This window comes from Tursiops truncatus, chromosome 10, assembly GCF_011762595.2.
Source record: "Tursiops truncatus isolate mTurTru1 chromosome 10, mTurTru1.mat.Y, whole genome shotgun sequence".
Lineage (NCBI taxonomy): Eukaryota > Metazoa > Chordata > Mammalia > Artiodactyla > Delphinidae > Tursiops > Tursiops truncatus.
In genome coordinates, this window is record NC_047043.1 from 60,056,012 (window position 1) to 60,078,052 (window position 22,041).

Consider the following 22,041-nt stretch of genomic DNA (forward strand, 5'->3'; position numbering starts at 1 on the left):
TATGCGGGCCTCTCACTGTTGTGACCTCTCTCGTTGCGGAGCACAGGCTCCGGACGCACAGGCTCAGCAGCCATGGCTCACGGGCCTAGACACTCCGCGGCATGTGGGATCTTCCCGGACCGGGGCACGAACCTGTGTCCCCTGCATCGGCAGGCGGACTCTCAACCACTGCGCCACCAGGGAAGCCCTCAGGAAATTCTTGATTTAGGTGGGGTCAACTTGTACAGCCCAAGTACCAGGGCAGAAAATCTAGAAAACTTTCCCAGAAAGCCCACTGGGCCGGTATTTTTGCCACTTGGTAGAGTTCCCAGTACATCAATTGTCAGGATGTACTAGAGGTCATAGACCAAGAGAACTTGACCATAAGTCTGGGGCTGACTACAGCCCTTGCCAGGCCCTCAGCTCATCTCTCAAGATTTTTCTCTGGGAGCAAGGGTCCAAGATAGTGGCGTAGGAAGTCCCTGAGCTCACCTTCTTCCATGGACACACCAACTCTACACCTACTTATAGAGCAGTTCCTCCTGAAAAAGACCTGAGGGTTGATTGAACAGCTACTGCACATAGAAAGACCACATAGAAACAGGTAGGAAAGACGGAGACATGGTATCCATGGGAATGCCACCCCAACTTAGTGACCTACAGTAGGAAGGAATATGGCTACGGGGCCAGAGCACAGACTCACCTACCTTGGGATGCAGCAAGAAAACAGCAGTTTAAAGGGCATCTAGACTATACTGGAAGGAAATCCATGTACTAACCCTAGAGCTTCTCCAAAATGAGCAGGGAAGTACTGGAGCCCTCTGTGGGGTCAGAGGCACCAGAGAGCACCTTTGTTTGTGTTACCCCTAGAACTCCCCCTAGCCCTCACTCACTCCAGCTCTAGCCACCCCACCAAGACAGCTTTGGCCTCAGCACTCCCCAGGGACTGACTCCAGCCCAAGCCCTCTCTAACCCCAGCTGTCCAGCCTGGGTGGACTTAGGAGGAGTGCTCCCCAGAGATTGCCCCTGGCAAGCTCCAGCCCCAGTTACCCTGCTAAAGCTGCCAGGTGCAAGCCATCTACACGGGATACTCACACACAAGTCCACTCCTTCAAGACCAAGATAGGTAGCTGTTTAACCTAGTTCATAGAAACAAAAACTGAAAGTCATAATGAGGAGATAGAGAAATGTATTCCAAATGAAACAGCAAAATAAAACCCCAGGAAAAACCCTAAAGAAACAGAGGTAAGTAATTTACCTAATAAAGAATTCAAAGAGATGATCATAAGAATTCTGACCAAACTAGGGAGGAAAATGAACTTCATTCCAGTAAGAACTTCAACGAAGACTTAGAAAATGTAGGAAAGAATTGAATAATACAATAATAATGCAATCCACACCAAGACACATTATAATTAAAATGTCAAAAATTTGAATCTATTGTGCCATTCCCTTTGCTCTGTAAAGTTTCTGCTGAAAAATCATCTGACAGTCTTATGGAGGTTCTCTTGTGTAAAGCTAGTTCTTTTTCTCTTGCTGCTTTTAAGAGTCTCTCTTTATCTTTAATTTTTTGACATTTTAATTATAATGTATCTTGGCATGGATCTCTTTGGGTTCATCTTGTTTGGGAACCTCTGTGCTCCCAATCTCCAAACTTGGATGTCTGTTTCCTTCCCCAGATTAGGGAAGTTTTCAGCCATTATTTCTTCAAATAAGTCTTTTGTCCTTTTTCTCCTTCTGAGGCCCCTATAATGCTAATGTTAGTATGCTTGATGTTGTCTCAGGGATCCCTTAAACTCTTCACATTTAAAAAAATTCTTCTTTTTGCTGTTCTGATTGGGTGATTTCCACTACCCTGTCTTCCAGATCACTGATTTCATTCTTCTGCATCCTCTAATCTGTTAATTCCCTCCAGTGCATTTTTCATTTTAGTTATTCTTCAGTTCTGATTGGTTCTTTTTTATATTTCCTATAGTTCTATATCTTTGTTGAATTTCTCACTGAGTCAGAACTGGCACATTATGACTCCTGTTCTGCTCTGTTGGCCAAATGTTGTCACATGGTTGAGCCCAGATTCAAGGGGTTGGAAAAAGACTCCACTCACATGGTGTGTACAAGGAGGGGTGAAGAGTTGGGCTATTAATGCACATGTATTATAGACACTAATGATAGTGATGCTAATTCCTTGCAGGCCTGGATTGCTGCTCTCCATGCTGTACTATGGACAAGAGGAAGTTCCCCTGGATCATTTGGTGGAACCTGCGGAAAACCTGCTACCAAATAGTGAAACACAGCTGGTTTGAGAGCTTTATTATCTTTGTGATTCTGCTGAGCAGTGGGGCACTGGTAAATTATCATGTCTTGTTGGGGACATTGGGGATCAAGGCAGCTGGGTGGCTTCATTCTGACTTGGCCCCTCACTGGGCTGTGAATGTGGGGAGACCAAGAAGAAGTGGGATCTCTGCTATTGTATCCCCTTAGGGGACAGGGTTTTGCACAACAAGTTCTGGAGGAATGCTACAACTGGGAAATCCCCAAGCCGAAGATGCTTTCTTTACCTGTGGGAAGGATGACCAAATTGGCACTTTTTCTTTTTTCTTTCTTTCTTTCTTTCTTTCCTTCCTTCCTTCCTTCCTTCCTTCCTTCCTTCCTCCCTCCCTCCCTCCCTCCCTTCCTTCCTTCCTTCCTTCCTTTTCTTTCTTTCCTTTCTTTATATATTGGCTGCACCACACAGCATGCGGGAACTTAGTTCCCCTACCAGGGATTGAACCCGTGCCCCCTGCAATGGAAGTGTGTAGTCTTAACCATTGGACCATCAGGGAAGTCCCCAAATAGGCACTTTAAAGTGGCTATTGGAGTCTTGCCCTTGACTCCAAGTCTGTCCATCATTCATGGAGGATTTCTAGACATTTTCACTGTATCCTACACGTTTCCTCCTCTAGACGGCAATGCTCCTATTCTCTTTTTTTCTGAAGACCATAGTGCTGCTTTCTAAAAGGTAAAACATTAGGAGGAGAAGTCAACAGGGACCAGGTTAGGATATAAGTTGCCTTGGTATTTTTCACCACTCATGATCCCTTGAGAGGAGAGACAAAGAGATACCACTTTATGTGTATGACAGATCCTTCTAAATTGAGGTATGGTGTGATTTCCAGTGAGGTTTGGAAATAACTAAATCCACCAGCCTCCCTAGCCATATAGTCATTAACTCCTTTCTCCTCTCTCTTCTCACCTTGTAGTCCATCTTTCCTCCTCTGCACATATATCCTCACCTTGGGCAACAGTGTGTTCTCTCTTATCACCTACATGTTTCTCTCTCTCCCTCCCATTATGTTCTGTGTCTCCTCTTAAAATGGCCATAATATAAAACTAAATTCTCTTATTATTTGTCATGTCAAGTGAATGGAGTACTGAGCTATCCCTTATGGATTTAGAGTCACAGAACATTTCACAAGTTGCTAGGAGGGACAAGGACATGTCTTGTTCCTACACCCCTGCCTTCCTGGTTAGTGCTTTACACCTGTGTAATCTCTAGGTGAAAGGAGAAGAGCACACATGGGGGCCCACCAGAGCCTGTGATCAACAGACATCCCCATTTACCCGCTTACTGCAATATAAATTGTCCCTGAAACAAAAAAGAAAATTTCCCTAAGACCATCCCAGAGAACTCCCTTCATTAATTTTTATCGCTCACCCTGTAGGGTTCCCTGTAATCTTCTGGTGATTACATCTCACCAGCTGTCTACACTTCCAAAAGACAGCGTTCTTGCATTTATTCCACAAATGGTCATTGTTGTCTGCCACGCCCTGTGTTAGTCAGTAGAAAAGCAGTGGTGTTGTCACAAGGTCACAGACACACACCCCATGCACCGTGTGAGAAAACTTATAATCAGAAAAGTAGCAGAGGGCACACAATCCTCCTAGTCCTCATCTGCCTTCAGATGAGGCAAGCGTAGGCTGGGCAGTGATACTGAGCACACAATGCAGGGGGTTCCAGGAGAGGGACCCAGGCCCTGTTTCACTACACGTATTTATAGAGAAATGGAGACAAGAAACATCTAGTCCCTCACCACCGTATGTGGCATATGAACCAGCAGCCTCATATCACCTGGCAGCTTATTAAAAATGCAGAGTCTTAGGCCCACCCCAGGCCGGCTGAATCAGAACCTAAGTGATTTGGGGCTCATTAGAGTTAGAGAAGCTCTGATTTGGGCAACTACTTAATAATGGGAGCTTCCTGGATTAGGAAATGGCCTAGTTATATTATGGGAGCTTCCAAAGCTCAGTTGCTGATATCAGCCTGCTCTTCCATTGGGCAAACTCAGACCTGCTGAGCCAGCTTGTTGCTAAGTTTTCAAAATGAGAGAAGAAATGAGCTTCCAACACCACTCAGATATGTCTCTCCTCAAGAGGCAAACAGACAATCCCTGACCTTCAGGAGCTTGGAGGCTAGTAGGGAAGACAGATGGAGTCCAGAAAATTATAGACCAGGGCCATAGTGATACAGTCAGAGAAGCAGTGGGTGACATGGGGCCATGTAGGATGGCACCTAACCTATTCCTGTGGAAGAAGGACAGTTTCCTATAGAAGATATAAGCTAAGCTGAGATCTTAAATGCTGACCAGGAGCCAGTGGGGCAGAGGAGGAGATGAAGGGCCTTCTTCAGTCAAAAGCCCACTTGGGGGTTGGAAGTGAGACTGTTTTATTCTTTATTCTTTTTCCCTAGGGTTGTGGGACTGTGGGATTACCTTAGTCCCTGACAGCAGGGCTGATTTCTTTCTTGCCTTCATTTGGCATTGCCTGCCAAATGACTTGGCAGGTTTAGTACCTCTTCTCCCTTTTCTTTCATCCTCAGTAACACTGTAAAGACCAAAAGGACAGCTTACACCCTAGTAATATAGGCCCTGAAGAGTCACACGCACACATACTTCAGGTGAAGGAAGTTTGGATGTAGCATGGAAAAGCGTCTCTCCAAAAGCTTGGATATCTAATTTTCATAAATCACACTTAATGAAATTTAATATTCAAAGTAATTTACATTGGGAGCTCTAGCCCACTGCTTCCCAAACTTTTGCAAATCATGGTTCACATACAAAATGATCACATCTGTAGGGAACACTGGGGTAACGGATAATGCTGTTTGTGGTGGAAGATGATGAGCCTCAGGGTTGGCAGGATCCAGAGTGTGGGCTAAGGTGTTTGGACTTGATGTTATAAGCAACAAAGAGCCACTGAAATAGAGCCATCCAGATAACTAGGGGGATGAGAGAGATGGTGTATGCCACTGGGAGGTTCTGGAAAAGTTGGCAAGATATTGTTGGCAAGAGTTGAAAGGATTAGGAAGACCAGGAAATAATGTGGTGAAGATTTTTTTTTTTTAAGATTTTTTAAAAAAATATTCCAGGAGCCAGTGATGAGAGCCTGGGGAACTATAGTGGCAACAGAAATCTAGAAATAGGATTTTCCTTCTTCTGGTTTTACTTACTCAAGGAATTTTTTCTATTGGAAAAGTTCAGCCTTAATACCTTTTGTACAAAACCTTGTCACCAAGAGAGGTACTAGTTTATTCAAATAAGGAAGAAAAATAAAAGTTACAGTCAGCAAAGAGTTCAACTTGGCCTATGGATGTGCTTTGTCATTTCAGGTATTTGAAGATATTTACCTTGGTACACAACCCAAAATCCAAAAAATACTTAATTGTACTGACAGTATTTTCACATACATTTTTATCTTGGAGATGGGTCTGAAATGGGTGGCCTTTGGATTTAGGAAGTATTTCACCAGTGCCTGGTGCTGGCTCGATTTCATCATTGTGATTGTAAGTTTACCATCTCTGTGTCCCATGCAGGTGGGGGTTGAGGGGTGGGTGGGTAGGGGTGGAGGAGGGGATCACATGGGAGCTGCTTTTCCTGTGTGCCTTATATGAGTGCCTCTCCAAAATATTTTTCTTCACATTCATCCATCAGCAGTCCAGCCTTTCCTCGTTCCCATTCCTCATACGCTGCATCTCATACGCTCACCACCTCAACCCTTTCCATGATAGTACTCATTCACTTCTCTCCATAAGCACTGCTTATGTCTGATGTAAATCTAGGATAACTTTGCATATTCTCTACTTTTACTTCTCCTTCCAACTTTTCATTTCTTTTCAAAACTTCTCAAAGCAGCTCAGCAGCAAGCAGATTAGACTGGTCTCCGTCTTAATTGTCAAGCAACAAAGAGGATTATTCACATACATTTTTTCATTTAATCTGAACAACAATGTTCCAAGTTAAGCAGACCTATATATCACCTACCATATTACAGACAAGGAAACCTGAAGCTCAGAGGGTTAGCAATTTGTTTCAGGTGAAATTGGAATTCACACTTTGGTCTGTATGATGCTAAGGCCAGTAGTAGTAACAGTAGATCACATTTTTCCACTGTTTTCTCTGTACCAGAGAAAGCAGTACTTTGCCATATGCCTCATATGCATTCTGTCTTTTAGTTTTCACAGCCTTTCCGTGTGGTAGTTATTGTTATTTTTCCCAGATACAAAGGAGTAAACTAAGTCATAGAGAGGCTAAGAAACATGTTCAAGGTTGCCCAGCTAGAAGTGATGGAGGTGAGACTCAAACCTAGTAAGCCTCACTCCAAAGCCCTTGATTTTAACATCTATCTATATCCTTGCTACCATGACCTAATTTGTTAGACTTTGTCCCTGCTATTTAAGGAAGTAGATATGACAAATGCATAGCATAAGCCGTGTGGTCAGCACACCACACTGGAGAGCCATAATTTTGTTGGTGGGCACAAATAAGCCGTGTGGTTCAGGAATTTCAGAAAAGCATCAGTGCCATTAGAGCTCCAACACAAGCAACCCCGTGATCATCATGTCGATCCCTATGAGTTTCCAGAGTGCTAATCACTCTATACCCATTATCTTATTAGATTATAGTGAAAAATGCATAAGACAATGGAAAGATTATTGGTATTTCTGATCTAGGACCTGTGGTTTACTGGCCTAAACTTAGGAGACTGATTCTAAATCTTCTTTGTTTACTCTCTTTCTGTGTAACCTCAAGCAAAGTGCTTGAAGTTTTGACATAAATTTTCATATGGGTAAAAATGAGAGTGTAGATGCTAAATTGCCCAAATTTGACCAGATACAAAATTGAAAACATAAATCTAACAATAGCCATTTAAATATCAAAACAGTAGTTGAATACCACACTTTCAAAAAGGATATTAGGCCCAGGTGGTTTTGAAAACAAGTTTAGCAAACTTCCAAGGAGCAGTGGCTATAGACTAAATGTTTGTGTCCCACCCCTGCTCCAAATTTGTATGTTGAAACCTAATCTCCAGTGTTTTGGTGTTTGGGAGGTGACTAAGACATTTATTCCTGAACCCTCATGAATGGGATTAGTGATCTTATAAAAGAGACCCCACAGGGTTTTCTCACTCCTTCTGCCATGTGAAGACAGGGAGAAGATGGCTGTCTATGAACCAGGAAATAGGCCCTCAACCAGACACTGACTGCCAGCATCTTAATCTTGGACTTCCCAGCCTCCAGACTGTGAGAAATTTCTGTTGTTTATACATCCAGGCTATTGTATGGTATTCTGTTATAGCAGCCTGAACTGACTAAGGCGAGCAGTTAACTCCAACCTTGTTTAAATTGTTACAAAGAACAGAAAAAGAGGGGAGGCTCACAAACTTATTTAATGAGACAAACATAAAGTTGACGACGAAATGAATGGAACAGAAATGAGTAGAGCAAGAAAAGAAATAATCCTGTAAATATATATCTCTATAAATCCCAGAGAAAGCACTCAGTAAGTGTGGTCCGGGGCTTCCCTGGTGGCGCAGTGGTTGAGAGTCTGCTTGCCGATGCAGGGGACACGGGTTCGTGCCCGGTCCGGGAAGATCCCACATGCTGCGGAGCGGCTGGGCCCGTGAGCCATGGCCGCTGAGCCTGCGCGTCCAGAGCCTGCGATCCGCAACGGGAGGGGCCACAACAGTGAGAGGCCGGCGTACTGCAAAAAAAAACCCAAAAAACAATAAGTGTGGTCCACTATTACTATTATCAGCCTTAGCATCATACAGACCCAATTCCATGTGAAACAAGTTGCTGATCCTCTGAGCTTCAGGCTTCCTTATCTGTAACGTGGTAGTGATGTACAACACTGCCTAATTCAGGGCATTGTCGTGCGGATTAAATGAGAGAGAGTGTATGTGAATACTCCTTTTATGTTGCTTGTTACTCAAGATTATATAAAATGATCTTTATAATTGTGGAGTAAGAAAATGCAAACACAACCACAAATACATACGTACATACATATAGACATAAGTTTACCTATTTCAAAATGTAAAACTTTTTTTTTTGTTCAACAATACCATAATTATAGTTAAAGACAGGCTAGACCCTGGAGACAGTATTTGCCATATACATAACAGATAGTTATTGTCTACAGTGTGTAAATACTCCCTACAGATCAACAAGAAAAAGACAACCCAGTGTAAGAATGGGAGGATGAAAATAGGCAATTCACAGAAGGAGCTCAAGTTGCTAATAAATGTATAAAGAAATACACACTAGTCATATCACCAGTTAGCACAGAAGTGCATATTAAAATGAGACACTTCTTTTTACTCATCAGATAGACCAAAGTTTTTAAGTTGGATAATATCTAATATGAGAAAAATTTAGGAAAATGGAATTTTTAGTCACTGCTAACTATCGTACAGTTTGTGGAAAGTTTTGCACTCTTAAGTAAAATTACAAATGAGCCCAATTTACAAACCCAGAAATACCACTTCTAGTTATACATTTAAGGAAAACTTTTGTGTATGTACCCAGGAAAAATGCACATGTCTGTCCAGTTTGCTATTGTTCATAGTAGCAAAGAAATGGAAATAATTTATATATTCACCAAGAGGGAATGAGTTAATAAAATATGAATATTTATATGCTGTAATATTTCATAACAGTTAAAAGGAGCAAACCATGAGAATATATATCAACATGATAGGAATCTCAAAAATATAGTGTGGAGTGATAAATGCAAATTAGGTAGAAATAAAATAAAACTAGTGAAGACTTCCCCCCTGGAAGAATGCCATAGAGTGGGAAAGAATGTGGATGTTTTTATGTTTGTGTGTCTCATCAATGTCTCCCAATTGGTGGAACAGAGACTGGGGGTGAAGTTCCAGGCGAAACGGTGTACAATGCCCCTCTAGGAACATCTTCCCCACCCATGGTAACAGTCATTTAGTAAAGCCAGAACTGCCAAGCTTTGCCATCCTTTTCCCTCTGGCTAGGAACAAAGTAGGTGTATTTGTGGAAAAGCTGATTAAATAGGTCTCCCAACAGGCAATGCTGTCACAAACAAAAGAACAAAAACACCTACTTGAAAAAACCATTATAAATAAACACATTTTGAATTGGTGGTGATTTTTTAAAGTTGGTTACAAATTTTAAAATCTGGTTATTCTGTCATATTCACTCAATTTCTCTCAATTTGCAAATATTTTACTTTTACAATGAGATTGACAGGATAATTCACTTCCTGTCATGCTGAGCCACTCCCCTTCTAAGCTGAGCCTCTGAAGGGTCTGCATAATCAATAAGAATGGCTGAAGATCTGCAAATAGTGGCCTTCAACTTAAGCTCAGCAGGTTTGTTGAGTTTTAAGTTAGTGTATTTACGGAGTTTTCCAATCCTCAGTCCTCTCCCATAGGGAAGAAGTACGTTAGGAGAGAAAATTGGATTTAATTCTCCAAATGGGAGCTATTTGAATGGAGGGAAATATTAGCAAACAAAGAATTATTTCTTCATAACTTGATTTTGGTATCATTTCAAACATATGGAAAAATTGCAAGAAGTAGTGTAAAGAATCCCTTATACTCTTCCCCCAGATTCACCAATTGTTAGCATTGCAGCCCATCTGCCTTATCATTTTTTCTATTTTTTTCCCCCTAAACTGCTTGAGATTAAGTTGCAGGCATCACACTCCATTAGCCCTCAACATTTCAGTGTGTATTTCCTAAGAACAAGGATATTATCTCACACAGTCACAATACAGTTATCAAGGTTAGGAATTTAACATGATCCAATACTAAAACCCACATCCATTTTCAAATTTTCTCAATTGTCACAAGGTTCTTTATGGCTAATTCACCCTACCCACACACCATCACCTTTCCCCCCACTGCAATCCAGGATCAAACTCAGGACCTCACATGACTTATCATTGTCATGTCTCTTTGGTTTCCTTTAATTCACAACAGTGTCTCAGCTTTTCTTTGTCTTTCATCAAGCAAATCGTGTAAATGCATTGTTCTCACCCATATGGGCTGTAGCTTTACCAGGCAAGGAGGAAAATAGCCTCTCACCTGCCGTCCCCTTCCAGCAGGGTCTGGCTGGTTTCTGTGTCTGGATAATCCACTGTGGGCACAATGAGTTTGCCTCTCAGAAAGACAGCTCTTAATCCCCACTGGGTTCTCTGGGCACCAAGTCAGGTGCACTACCTGTGGCTTCTTTTCCCACCAGGTCTCTGTGACCAGTCTCATCGACTTAAAGGTCTTGAAGTCCTTCCGGATTCTGCGAGCGCTGAGGCCTCTGAGAGCACTGTCCCAGTTTGAAGGAATGAAGGTATGTTCTTCAGATGGATGGGAGGAAAGTCAGCTAGCAGGGAAAGGCAGAGAAGCCAACTGCTCTTCTTGGGCTGGGCTTCCCTTAAATTGCCAAGCTTTTCCTGGACTCCTTCCCATCCAGCCCACTGCTTAGAATTTCAGAGATGGAGAAAAGTCTAAGATACAGTCTTCACCTAAAAGTGCTTCTGTGACAGCCAAGATGGGCTCTGGCTTCCCTTCAATCCTAGGGTAGGTGTCCCATAAGTCTCGTAACACCATCATCAGAGGACACTTCTCAAGTGATCCTGTGGCAACAGAAAGGACCCATTATGTATGGAGCTGAGAGCAGGGCTTGCCGTGGGGTGTGGGTTCGGGGCTGGAATGTAAAGACGGGGCTCCAAGGAATCCAGCCCCACACGTTAGGCCCATCCTGGGAAGATCAAGAGCTTTTTGAGTCTCACACATCTATTATATTTTTCTTCTGTTTTGCTTCCTTAAGGTGGTAGTTAATGCTCTCATAGGTGCCATACCTGCCATCCTGAATGTTTTGCTTGTCTGCCTCATTTTCTGGCTCATATTTTGTATCCTGGGAGTAAATTTGTTTTCTGGAAAATTTGGAAGATGTGTTAATGTAACAGATGGAAACTCAGTTATAAATTACAACATTGTTGCAAACCGGAGTCAATGTGAAAGTGGAAATTTCTCCTGGTTCACCCTGAAAGTCAACTTTGACAATGTGGGAATGGCTTACCTGGCGCTGCTGCAAGTGGTAAGCGCTGTGGGTTTGTTTTTCACTCTGGGGAAAGAAACCTTAAAAGAATCATAAACCATTTCTCAGCTAATAAAAATACAGAGACTCTATTGAGATAAGAGAATCAAATCCCAGTTTCTCACATGGGAGCTAATGCCCTCTGGAATTGTTCCGCACCGAGCATCTCCAACCTTATTTTCTACTGAGCCTCAACCCCCAGGCGATATCCCATAAGGGTCTGGACCTCTCACTCTGTCCTAAATGGTGCCTTGCTCTCCTGAGCTCCAGCCAGAGAGGCGTAGAGCCTCAGATGCTAAGCCACTCCATTAGTAACAGTTCCCTGTGGGAAGTCAGTCTCAGGTTAAATCGTGGTTGCAAGGTTTTGGACAGATAGTGCAAACAGATGTGGAATCAGGAAAGAGCCTTAATCAGGCTCTTTGCAGCAGTTGGTTCATAGCTTCTTTAGCAATTTTTAAGGCAGAAATTTTCTCTTGTTTTTAAACTTTTTGTCTTGTGAAAATGAAGAAAAAAAAATCCAAGACATCTATCCTTGAATTTCCTTCTGCTGTTCTTTTATGCGGACATTCTGTCCTGGAAGGGTGGGACATTGTCTTATGTACATCTGCCCACTGGACTTGTGGCTTTTGTATGGCACTTGTCTGTTGATGGCAAGTCTATAATTACATTCATGTTCCTCTGCTTTCATTGCAGGCAACATTTAAGGGCTGGATGGATATTATGTATGCAGCTGTTGATTCCAGAGGGGTGAGCTTGTGTTCTACCATGTTCTAGAGTGCTAGGATCAAATCAGGAGTATCATGACTACATGGACAGCCCAGAACTTCCTGCATCATAATTCCAGTGGCCAGGATTCTTTGCCTTGTTTTCATTAGGACAAACACTATGAAACAGGGATTAAAAGGATTCTTATTCATCCTCCTATGAGTATTACATCCTAGCATGCTACAAAGTCAAGTCCTCTTTCTCCATACTGACCACTCATGTAGGAGGTGGAGCCAGAAGCAACAGAATCACAGGATGCCTTGATTTTCCTCTCTCACCTCCTCTTCAAGTGAGTGGAAAGGCAGAAGCCAAATTTCAAAGGGTACCTGCTCTTGACTGTGGGAAAGAGAACCTTAAGATTGGACTAGGTCTGAGCAAGAGACCCTTCAATGGCTCCAGGTTCCCCAGAGAATAAGGGGATTTCTAGTAATTGCCAACTGTCAAATTATAGTTAAATAAAAAGTGATCATGGATTCCCAAGGTTAGAAGAGTACTCAGCAAAATAGTCCATTTCTATTTCCCAGTTGGGAAAATTGAGGAATAGAAAGGAAGAGTGTTGCCCAAAGTCATAGTGAGAGCAAATGGTTGAATCAAGAATGGAATCAGCATTGTTTATTTTTTCCTACCATCACACACATATGTGTTATTGTTTGAGAGTATATAGAGTTGATGCCTGGCACATAGTAGATGTTCAGTACAGCTGGTAGTAGCAGTAGAGGTGATATGAATAGTGATATAGTAGTAGTAGAGGCAATTTATAACAAAGGAAATATTTAAAAATATTAATATGCTTATTTTTTTGTCTATATGAATATATGAACTTCACCTCAGTTTACCTTAGACATCCATCTGCCTTGAGGTGGAGCTAGGGGATAGGGAAGAGATCTTATGTATGACAGAAGAAGTATATGTCTTATATATGTTCCTTGAGTGAATGATGGGTGGGTGGAGGTGTGTGGAGGTGTGCCTGACCTGATGTGGTCCTGGGATATCCTAACTGGTGTGTGCTAGTATAATGGCCTTTGTCTGTGTAGTCACAGAGCATCCTACTGTTCTCAAATATCGAAGCTGCAACTGGTGAAACCATGGGCCTTTCTCCTCCTTCAACTCCTCCTAGCCTCAAACACTGACTCTCTGCCATATCCTTCATATGGTCTCCTGGCTCAGCAGTCTACTCCCACCCCTTACTATGAAGCCCACAATGGCAGGCATATGGCTGTCAACCCCACGTCCAAGCCACGAGAACTAAAGAAGGTTCAAGAGACCGCTGTCTGCCCAATTATGCTACTCCAGTCTCTTAAGTCATCCTGCCTGCCCAACGTATCCCAGGCCTTCCCAGCAGTAGTTTTCCCTTTGAAAAATACCAAAGTTGAGGCAGAACACACATTCTTTGCTCTCCATGTTCCCCTCGATTTACTGGGCCCCAAGCCCCCTCTCCAAACCCAAAGAAGGGAAAATCAGGACACACATCTCACAGCTCCGATGTTCTCTCTCTCTCTGTTTCTCTTTCTGACAGTTCCCTGGGTACAAGTGAGGTGATCCTTTCTGTGTTCCTCTTTCTGTCTGAACCTCCCTTTGCAAGATGATTAGCCTGCTGCATAATCTTGTTTTCAATGTCAGATACTGAATATTAATGCTTCTTTCCATTACATTGTTTCTAGACTAAATGCCTATCCTTAATTCAAACAAGTAGATGCTTCCAGCCAACTGGGACTAAGGTCAGGTACTCTTCAAGGCAAAAGAGAAAAATAATTGTTTCAAATATTTACCTCTAATACACTAGTCTGTATGGTGGGTTTTGAAAAACAAGTATCATGAGTACATTCAACACAAAACAGAGCTATCAACATTCATCTCTATCTTTGAATGTGATCAGGGGAAAGAAAACAGAGATGCTCCTGCCACCTATCCCCAAAATGAATAAAACCAATGACCATGTGAAGATCTTGGACGCTTTTGGTCATGCCTTAAGCTAGGGGAGCTTGATTATAGTCCATTCTTGTCCATTCTAGAGCTTGATCATTCATCCACTCATTCAATGTGTGTGGAGAACCTACATGTCACAAGCTATGCCAGGCACTAGGAATTCAAGAGTGACAGGATGCAAGCACAGGCTAAATACAGTAGTGAGCCCTGTTTGAAGGATACAGCCTTTCAACAAGGGTTGGTAGTCAATCTCCTGAAGTGAACATGTCCCTTCTCTGGTGGATATCTCCAATCTGGCTCCCTCCAATTATGTGTCCATATGGACATCCTAGAGACCTTTTCAAAGGACACATATGATCATGCCACTCTCCTCCCTCACAACCCTTCAATGATTCTCCATTACTTAGAAGGAAAAGCCTAATCCTCCACCACACCCCCTCCCCACTGTATGGTACCACTCAAGCTGTGCCGGGGGAAGCTGAAAGAGGAGAGAGGGGCTCCCCGCAGGGCCACGGCTGACTGGAGGAGGCTGAGTGGTTAATGCAGCTGCTACCAGGCAGTTGAGATGGCTCATGTTTTTCTCCAGTAATTGTTTTCTTCTCTCATTTAAAAAATCCCTAACAGGAAGGACAACAGCCAAGGTTTGAGGAGAACTCATTAATGTATGTTTACTTCGTAGTTTTTATCATCTTTGGCTCATTCTTCACTCTGAATCTCTTTATTGGTGTTATTATTGACAACTTCAACCAACAGCAGAAAAAGATAAGTATGGGGGTTGTCCTGATTTGGTATTTTTACCTGTCTTCTCCAAAGAGCTTGAATGGAGCATAAATCTGTTCTAAATTGTTGTGCAAAGTAGCCTTTATCATCTGCATGAGAACAAAGAGGGAGCCTCCTGGAGAAGAGTCTTGAGGATATGGCTGGAAAGGAACTAAAACAGCTGGGTTTTATTAAATCATTGTTTTTATTCTCCACTCTACCCTCTTAAACAAAGGAACTCTAATAGAAAAATAATTACCAGGATTAGTATTTATGTCATATTTTTGTAGCCTTTCAAGCGTACCCTGTTATCCAGGATAAAAAGAGTACAAATGATTCCCGACTTAGGATGGTTCAATTTACACGACTTTAGCTTTATGATGATGCAAAAGTGATACTCACTGAGTAGAAACTTTACTTCAGATTTTGAATGGTGATCTTTTCCTGGGCTAGAGATATGCAGTACAATACTCTCTTGTGACACTGGGTAGCAGCAGCCACAGCTCCCAGTCAGCCACGCACTCACTGAGGGTGAACAATCGATATATACCTACAACATTCTGTATCCATACAACCATTCTGTTTTTCACTTTCAGTACAGTATTCAATAAATTACATGAGGTATTCAACACTTTATTATAAAATAGGGCTTGTGTTACGTGAGTTTGCCCAACTATAAGCTAAAGTAAGTGTTCTGAACATGTTTAAGGTAGGCAAGGCTAAGCTATGATGTTCAGTAGGTTAAGTGTATTAAATGCATTTCAACTTACAATATTTTCAGCTTACAATGGGTTTATCAGGATGTAACACCATTGTAAGTACAGGAAAATCTGTAAACGCTCCTTTTTCAGTAAACTTGTGTCTTGCCTCTCAACACCCAAATCTCAGCAGATTTACTGAACTTACTTGGAAAGAAGATGGTTGGGGAAGAGACAGGTTTTTTTAGGGAGTTTTTTTCCCCACGCATTGTAACAACAGATATTTATTTTTCTGATTCTACAATCTATAGGAGCATTGTAGTAAATGTGGAAAAAAAGGAAGAGAAAAAGAATATTTAAATCACCCATAAGATGACCGCCAAATAATAACCATTTTAGATTAAGCCTCATCATTTTGGTACCATCTTCTCCTGTTACTTTTTAACTAAATATTTCTTTTACACCGTTGAAATTATGTAATACTTTTAACTATCCTCTCCATTAGTTATGAGTTCATGTCATGAGATCATCTTTGTTATAAGAATTTTCAGGGCTGAATTTCATCCCATATTATGGATAGATCATAATTTGTTCTAAGCATTCCCCCCACTCCCCTTTTTAAGGACATTTAGGGTCATTTCCAAATTTCTTGCTCTTCTAAAATAATCATGAACATTCTTAAAATTCTCTCTGTGTATCTCTGATTATTTCCTCAGGATAAGCTCCTAGAATTTAAGGCATTAAAGATATATTGTCAAATTACCTTTCAGAAATGCTATTCTGGGTCCCATCCTTTTGCAAGATATGAAGATGCCTATTTACTCTGTTCTAATCATTCTGACTTTTGTAATTTTTAATTATCTTTTCCAGCTCGATGGGTAAAAGTGTTATCTCATAGTTTTACATTCATTCATTTGACCATTTATGAAGTTATATACTTTTTCACAGGTTGATGGCCATAAGTATTTCTTCCTTGAGTTATCTGTTTACTGTCTTTGTCTCTTCTTAAAATTGACATTATCATCTTTTTCTTATGTTTTTATGTAGTAACTCCAATTTGTGACTTGCTTCTTACATTTTTGTAATGACAGTTTTAACTTATAGACATTTAGCATATTTATGAAGTCAAACTCTCAATCTTGTCCTTTTTGGCTTCTTTTCTTGCATTTATATACTGAAGGCATTTCTCAGTCCTAAAATCAGGTAACTAAATATTCACCTTTGGTTTTCCTAATTGTTTTGTGGCTCACTTTTATTTTTCTGTTGAACTTTTTTAATTCATCCACAATGTATCCTGATACTGTTGAGCTTTCTTTGTGTCTGCTGGGAGAATCATTCACGGTCCCAGGCAACTCTATGGCTGCTGTTATTCAGGAGTGTACTATGTGGTGTCCCCTCTGTAATATGCACCTACAATTTGAATGTCAGGCCTTGTGATTTTAGATTTAAGTTTACATTTGAAATCACTGTTTTGATCAGTCCATAGCATTTTTGTTCTGTTTTGTTTTACTTTTTATTACAGAAAATTTCAAACATGCACAAGAGTATGGTAGAGTGAAACTAAAATATCCATCACCCGGCACAACATTTATTGATTTAAGAACATCCTTATGCCATCTATGCCCTTACCCAGTCCTTCCACTGGATTTTTTATAGAGCAAATCACAGATATCATATTATTTCATTCACTGATATTTCAGAACATATCTCTTTTTAAATATAACTACAATTCCATTATCAAATCTAAAAAGTTTAATATGAGCTCTTTAAACTCGTCAAAAACCCAGTCAGTGTTCAAATTTCCTCCAGTCTTTTATTTTCTCAAAATCTGTGTTCATTCTTTCATTGATTGACTGACTGATATTAAAGTTTGTTTCTTTTCAAATTAGGATTCAAATAAGGTCCTCCCATTGGATGAGTTCCTTGCTCTCTGGAATGACAATATGTTCTAGGCCTTGTTTGTACCCTTCCTGCCCAAGATCTGGAATCAGCCATTTCTCTAAGTTGTGCTGGGAGGTGGTGTTCCAAGACAGTCTGGAATGCTTATTGTGATTATTTTGAGACTTTTTCAGTGGACAGAGCTACTTCAAATTTAGGACTACAAGGAAATATATATGTGGAAATATGAATACTCATCATTCAAATTCATGACTACAAGGTTTTCACTTAACCAGTACATCTATATCTCCTCTTTTTCACACTGAGAAAACTGGTTCTCATGGGTATAAAAGATGATACCTTAAAAATTTTCCATAACTACTCATTTTATTTATCTCACAACACACACATAGGACAGTCTCATAATAATAGTATTAATACTATCATGATGCATAAGATTATTGAAGACACTTGTGTCTGCCAGGCATCCTGAAAAAACCTGGTTAACTTCTAAGGCTGTTCTTTTTTTCAATTTTTTTTTTTTTTTTTACTGTGCAAAACACTCATAACATAAAATTTATCATCTTATCCATTTTTAGTGTACATTCAGTGGTATTAATTACATTCATAATGTTGTGCAACCATCATCACCATCCATCTTCATAACTCTTCATTTGTAAAACTGAAACTCTACATGCATTAAACAATAACTCCCCATGCTCGCCCCCAGCCCCTGGTGGCTACCATTCTACTTTCTGTCTCCGTGATTTTGACTATTCTCAGTATCTCATGTAAGTGGAATCGTATAGCGTTTGTCTTTTTGTGACTGGCTTACTTCATTTAGCATAATATCCTTAAGGTTCATGCATGTTGTAACATATTGCAGAATTTCCTTCCTATTTAAGGCTATGTATATACCATGTTTTGCTCTTTCATCCTTCTTTTGATGAACAATTGGGTTGCTTCCACATTTTAGCTATTGTGAATAAAGCTCTTATGAACATAGGTGTGCAAACATCTCTTTGGGACCCTGCTTTTGATTCTTTTAGGTCTATACCTAGAAGTGGAATTGCTGGATCATATGGTAATATGTACAGTATACAAAGGTTCTAATTTCTCTACATCCTCACCAGTACTTGTTTCTGTTTTTTCGATAGTAGCCATTCTAATGGATGTGAGGTGGTGTCTCATTTTGGTTTTGATTTGCGTTTCCCTAATGATTAGTGACACTGAACATTTTTTTCATGTGCTGACTGGCCATTCATATATCTTCTTTAGAGAAATGTCTGTTCAAGCCCTTGTTTTTGAATCAGGTTGTTTGTTTTTCTGTTGTTATATTTTTGGTGTCCTCTATATATTCTGGATATTAATTTTTTATCAGATACATGATTTGCAAATATTTTCCCCATTGTGTGGGTTGCCTTTTTACTTCATTGATAGTGTCCTGGACGCACAAAATTTTTAAGTTATTATGAAGTCCAATTTATCTATTTTTCCTTTTGCCTTTGTGTCATATCCAAGAGATCACTGCCAAATCCAGTGTTGTGAAGCTTTTGTTCTATGTTTTCTTCTGAGAGTTTTATTGTTCTAGATCTTACGTTTATGTCTCTTGATCCATTTTGAGTTAATTTTTTTTTTTTTTTGCGGTACGCGGGCCTCTCACTGTTGTGGCCTCTCCCGTTGCGGAGCACAGGCTCCGGATGCGCAGGCTCAGCGGCCATGGCTCACGGGCCCAGCCACTCCGCGGCACGTGGGATCTTCCCGGACCGGGGCACGAACCCGTGTCCCCTGCATCGGCAGGCGGACTCTCAACCACTGCGCCACCAGGGAAGCCCGAGTTAATTTTTTTATATGATGTTAGGCACTGATTCAGCTTCATTCTTTTGCATGTTGATATCCAGTTTTCCTAGCACCATTTGTTGAAAAGACTGTCCTAGGGCTGTATATTTTTGGTCCATACTGGTGGTGTAAATTCAAACCACACACCCTCATCAAGGCAGGCTTGGATGCACAAATTATCAGGGAAGACTGGGTTTTTACCCATAGGACAGACTGAGACAGTGTTCTGGTTGTCTTCCATTGCCAACAGACAGGTTTGGTTGGTTTTCTTCTTCACCCTTTAATGGCAGCACTTGGAGAGCTCCAGATTCACACAGGGTCCTTGGCCTAACCCCACTGCCTTCTCCCCATGACCCCCTTGTAGTTATTAAATCCCAAGATTCTTGTTTTTACAGAGATTAGCAAATGCCGTTAGGCCAGCCATGGCTTCAGGACTAATTTACTACTCTTTCTTTTTGATCTCTCTTGATTTTCAGACGATGGAGATGTACCTTACTTTTGTGCAAGTTCAGCTATTTCTTTTTTTTTTTTTAACATCTTTAGTGGAGTATAATTGCTTTACATTGTTGTGTTAGCTTCTGCTGTATAACAAAGTGAATCAGCTGTACGTATACATCTATACCCATATCCCCTCCCTCTTGCGTCTCCCTCGCACCCTCCCTATCCCACCCCTCTAGGTGGTCACAAAGCACCTGATCTCCCTGTGCTATGTGGCTGTTTCCCACTAGCTATCTGTTTTACATTTGGTAGTGTATATTTGTCAATGCCACTCTCTCACTTCGTCCCAGCTTACCCTTCCCCCTCCCCGTGTCCTCAAGTCCATTCTATTTGTCTGCGTCTTTATTCCTGTCCTGGCCCTCAGTTCTTCAGAACTGTTTTTTTTTTTTTAGATTCCATATATGTATGTGTTAGCATACGGTATTTGTTTTTCTCTTTCTGACTTACTTCACTCTGTATGACAGACTCTAGGTCCATCCACCTCACTACACATAACTGAATTTCGTTTCTTTTTATGTCAGCTATGTCTTTTAAAGGAATTCTGTTCCATTTTATCCCACATTTCTAGATGTTTTACGACTCCCCCAACCCCAATTTCCAGAAATGAAAATCTTACTTCATTTTTCTATTCTTTCTTCCTTCCGCAGAAGTAAAAACATTTAAAGCTCTCTAATTTTTTTTTCTTTTTCTGAGAATGGCTCTGGACAGATTTTTTTGAAATTTTACTAGTAGTGATATATGCATTCACATATTTAGGAGAATTTTAATTGTCACTTTGTAGGATTTTTTGTTTAAATTTTTGTTACTAATTTCTATTTTTGTTTCATTGTGGTTTGATTTATACAACTTGAAATATATTCGGTTTTTGTAAAGATTCTGTGGTTGTTTGCAAAGAATTTGTAATCTTTGTTTATATTATAAAAAGAGAAATGTAACTGATAAAAGTAACATTTTTCCCTTCTTCCTTAATTTAAACCCTATTTCCTTTCAGCCCTCCCCCAGAGTCTCTTTCTGCTTCCCATTGGAATTTTAGGAATTGTTGATAGAAATGTAATATAACTTTAAAACTATTTCTGAAAATTCAGAACTTGTTTCCAAAAACCCATTAATGATAATTAGCTCTCATCTTCTCCATATACTTAGGTGGCCAAGACATCTTTCTGACAGAAGAACAGAAGAAATACTATAATGCAATGAAAAAATTAGGATCCAAAAAACCTCAAAGGCCCATCCCAAGGCCTCTGGTGAGAGCAGTTGATTGATTCTAAACACATAGATGCATTAAGTGGTTATGAGGAACTCATATCTGTAGTGCCATTCTCCTTTAATTTTTAAATTTATAGACTTTACCTAAGAAGTCAGTATGAACCCAGGTACACTGATGTATGGCTCAAGTCCTTCGGAAGATTAGACGTTCAAATTCAATAGTAAGAGCTTGGGCAACAACTTTAATTTACCTTTTAGTGAGCACACAATAGCTGCTTAGTATATACTCATTGCAATGATGTGAATTTAGCAGTTAGTTTTAATTTACTCTTGGCCAATTGAAAATGTATTTATAATATCTTTTACCAACTTTTTCTGGTATGAAGTTGAGGTCATGCATACTCACTTCCACTTCACAAGTATTTATGATAAACTTTCTATGTCAGGAACGAGCACACTTTTTCTGTAAAAGGTCAGGCAGTAAATATTTTAAGCTTTGCAGGCCATGTGGTCTCTGCTGCTACTACTCAGCTTTGATGTTGTAGCACAAAAGCAGCCGTCGGTGATATAGAACAAATGCGCTTGGCTGTGTTCCAGTATAACTTGATTTATAAACACCAACATTTGAATTTCATATAATTTTCGTGTGTCAAAATTTTATTCCTCTGTGTTTTTCTCCCAAAAGTCATCCTGAGTAAAACCCATTCTGAGCTCACGGGCTACACTAAAACAAGTGATGGGCCATATTTGGCCTGTGGGCCATATTTTGCTGAATCCTGCCTTACAAGATACTAACAGGACTGCTCTGTGCTTACAGTCTAATTGAGGAGCTGGAATTTGAGAGCATTAGATTATAAAGTAATACAACAGGCACAGTTGGTAGCTCTGACAAGTGAGTTTGAAGGCTTTCAAGACAGGGAGGCTCCGTGGGGCCGAAAAGTCTGGGAAAGCAGTATGGAAGAGGGGCTTGATATCTGATACATGTAGAGGATTTGGAGATTTTCATTCAAACATGAGACCACAAATTATCAAAGGTATGTTTAATTTCCTGCTATTCCCAGCAATCGAACAGAGTAAAGTGTGTTCTCAGTAGTTATTTGTTGAATA

The 22,041-nt window shown here is 40.6% G+C and overlaps 1 protein-coding gene across 1 annotated transcript in view; it reads left to right on the forward strand.

Annotated features, from left to right (window-relative positions):
• The window catches only part of SCN11A (sodium voltage-gated channel alpha subunit 11), a 78,370-nt gene that overhangs the window by 48,497 nt on the left and 7,832 nt on the right, over positions 1–22,041 (forward strand). The window contains exons 20-26 of the mRNA XM_073811066.1: positions 2,171–2,325; positions 5,624–5,797; positions 10,514–10,615; positions 11,096–11,365; positions 12,059–12,112; positions 14,681–14,822; positions 20,872–20,972. Of these exons, the coding sequence (XP_073667167.1) occupies positions 2,171–2,325; positions 5,624–5,797; positions 10,514–10,615; positions 11,096–11,365; positions 12,059–12,112; positions 14,681–14,822; positions 20,872–20,972 (998 nt within the window). The remainder of the gene's footprint in view (positions 1–2,170; positions 2,326–5,623; positions 5,798–10,513; positions 10,616–11,095; positions 11,366–12,058; positions 12,113–14,680; positions 14,823–20,871; positions 20,973–22,041) is intronic.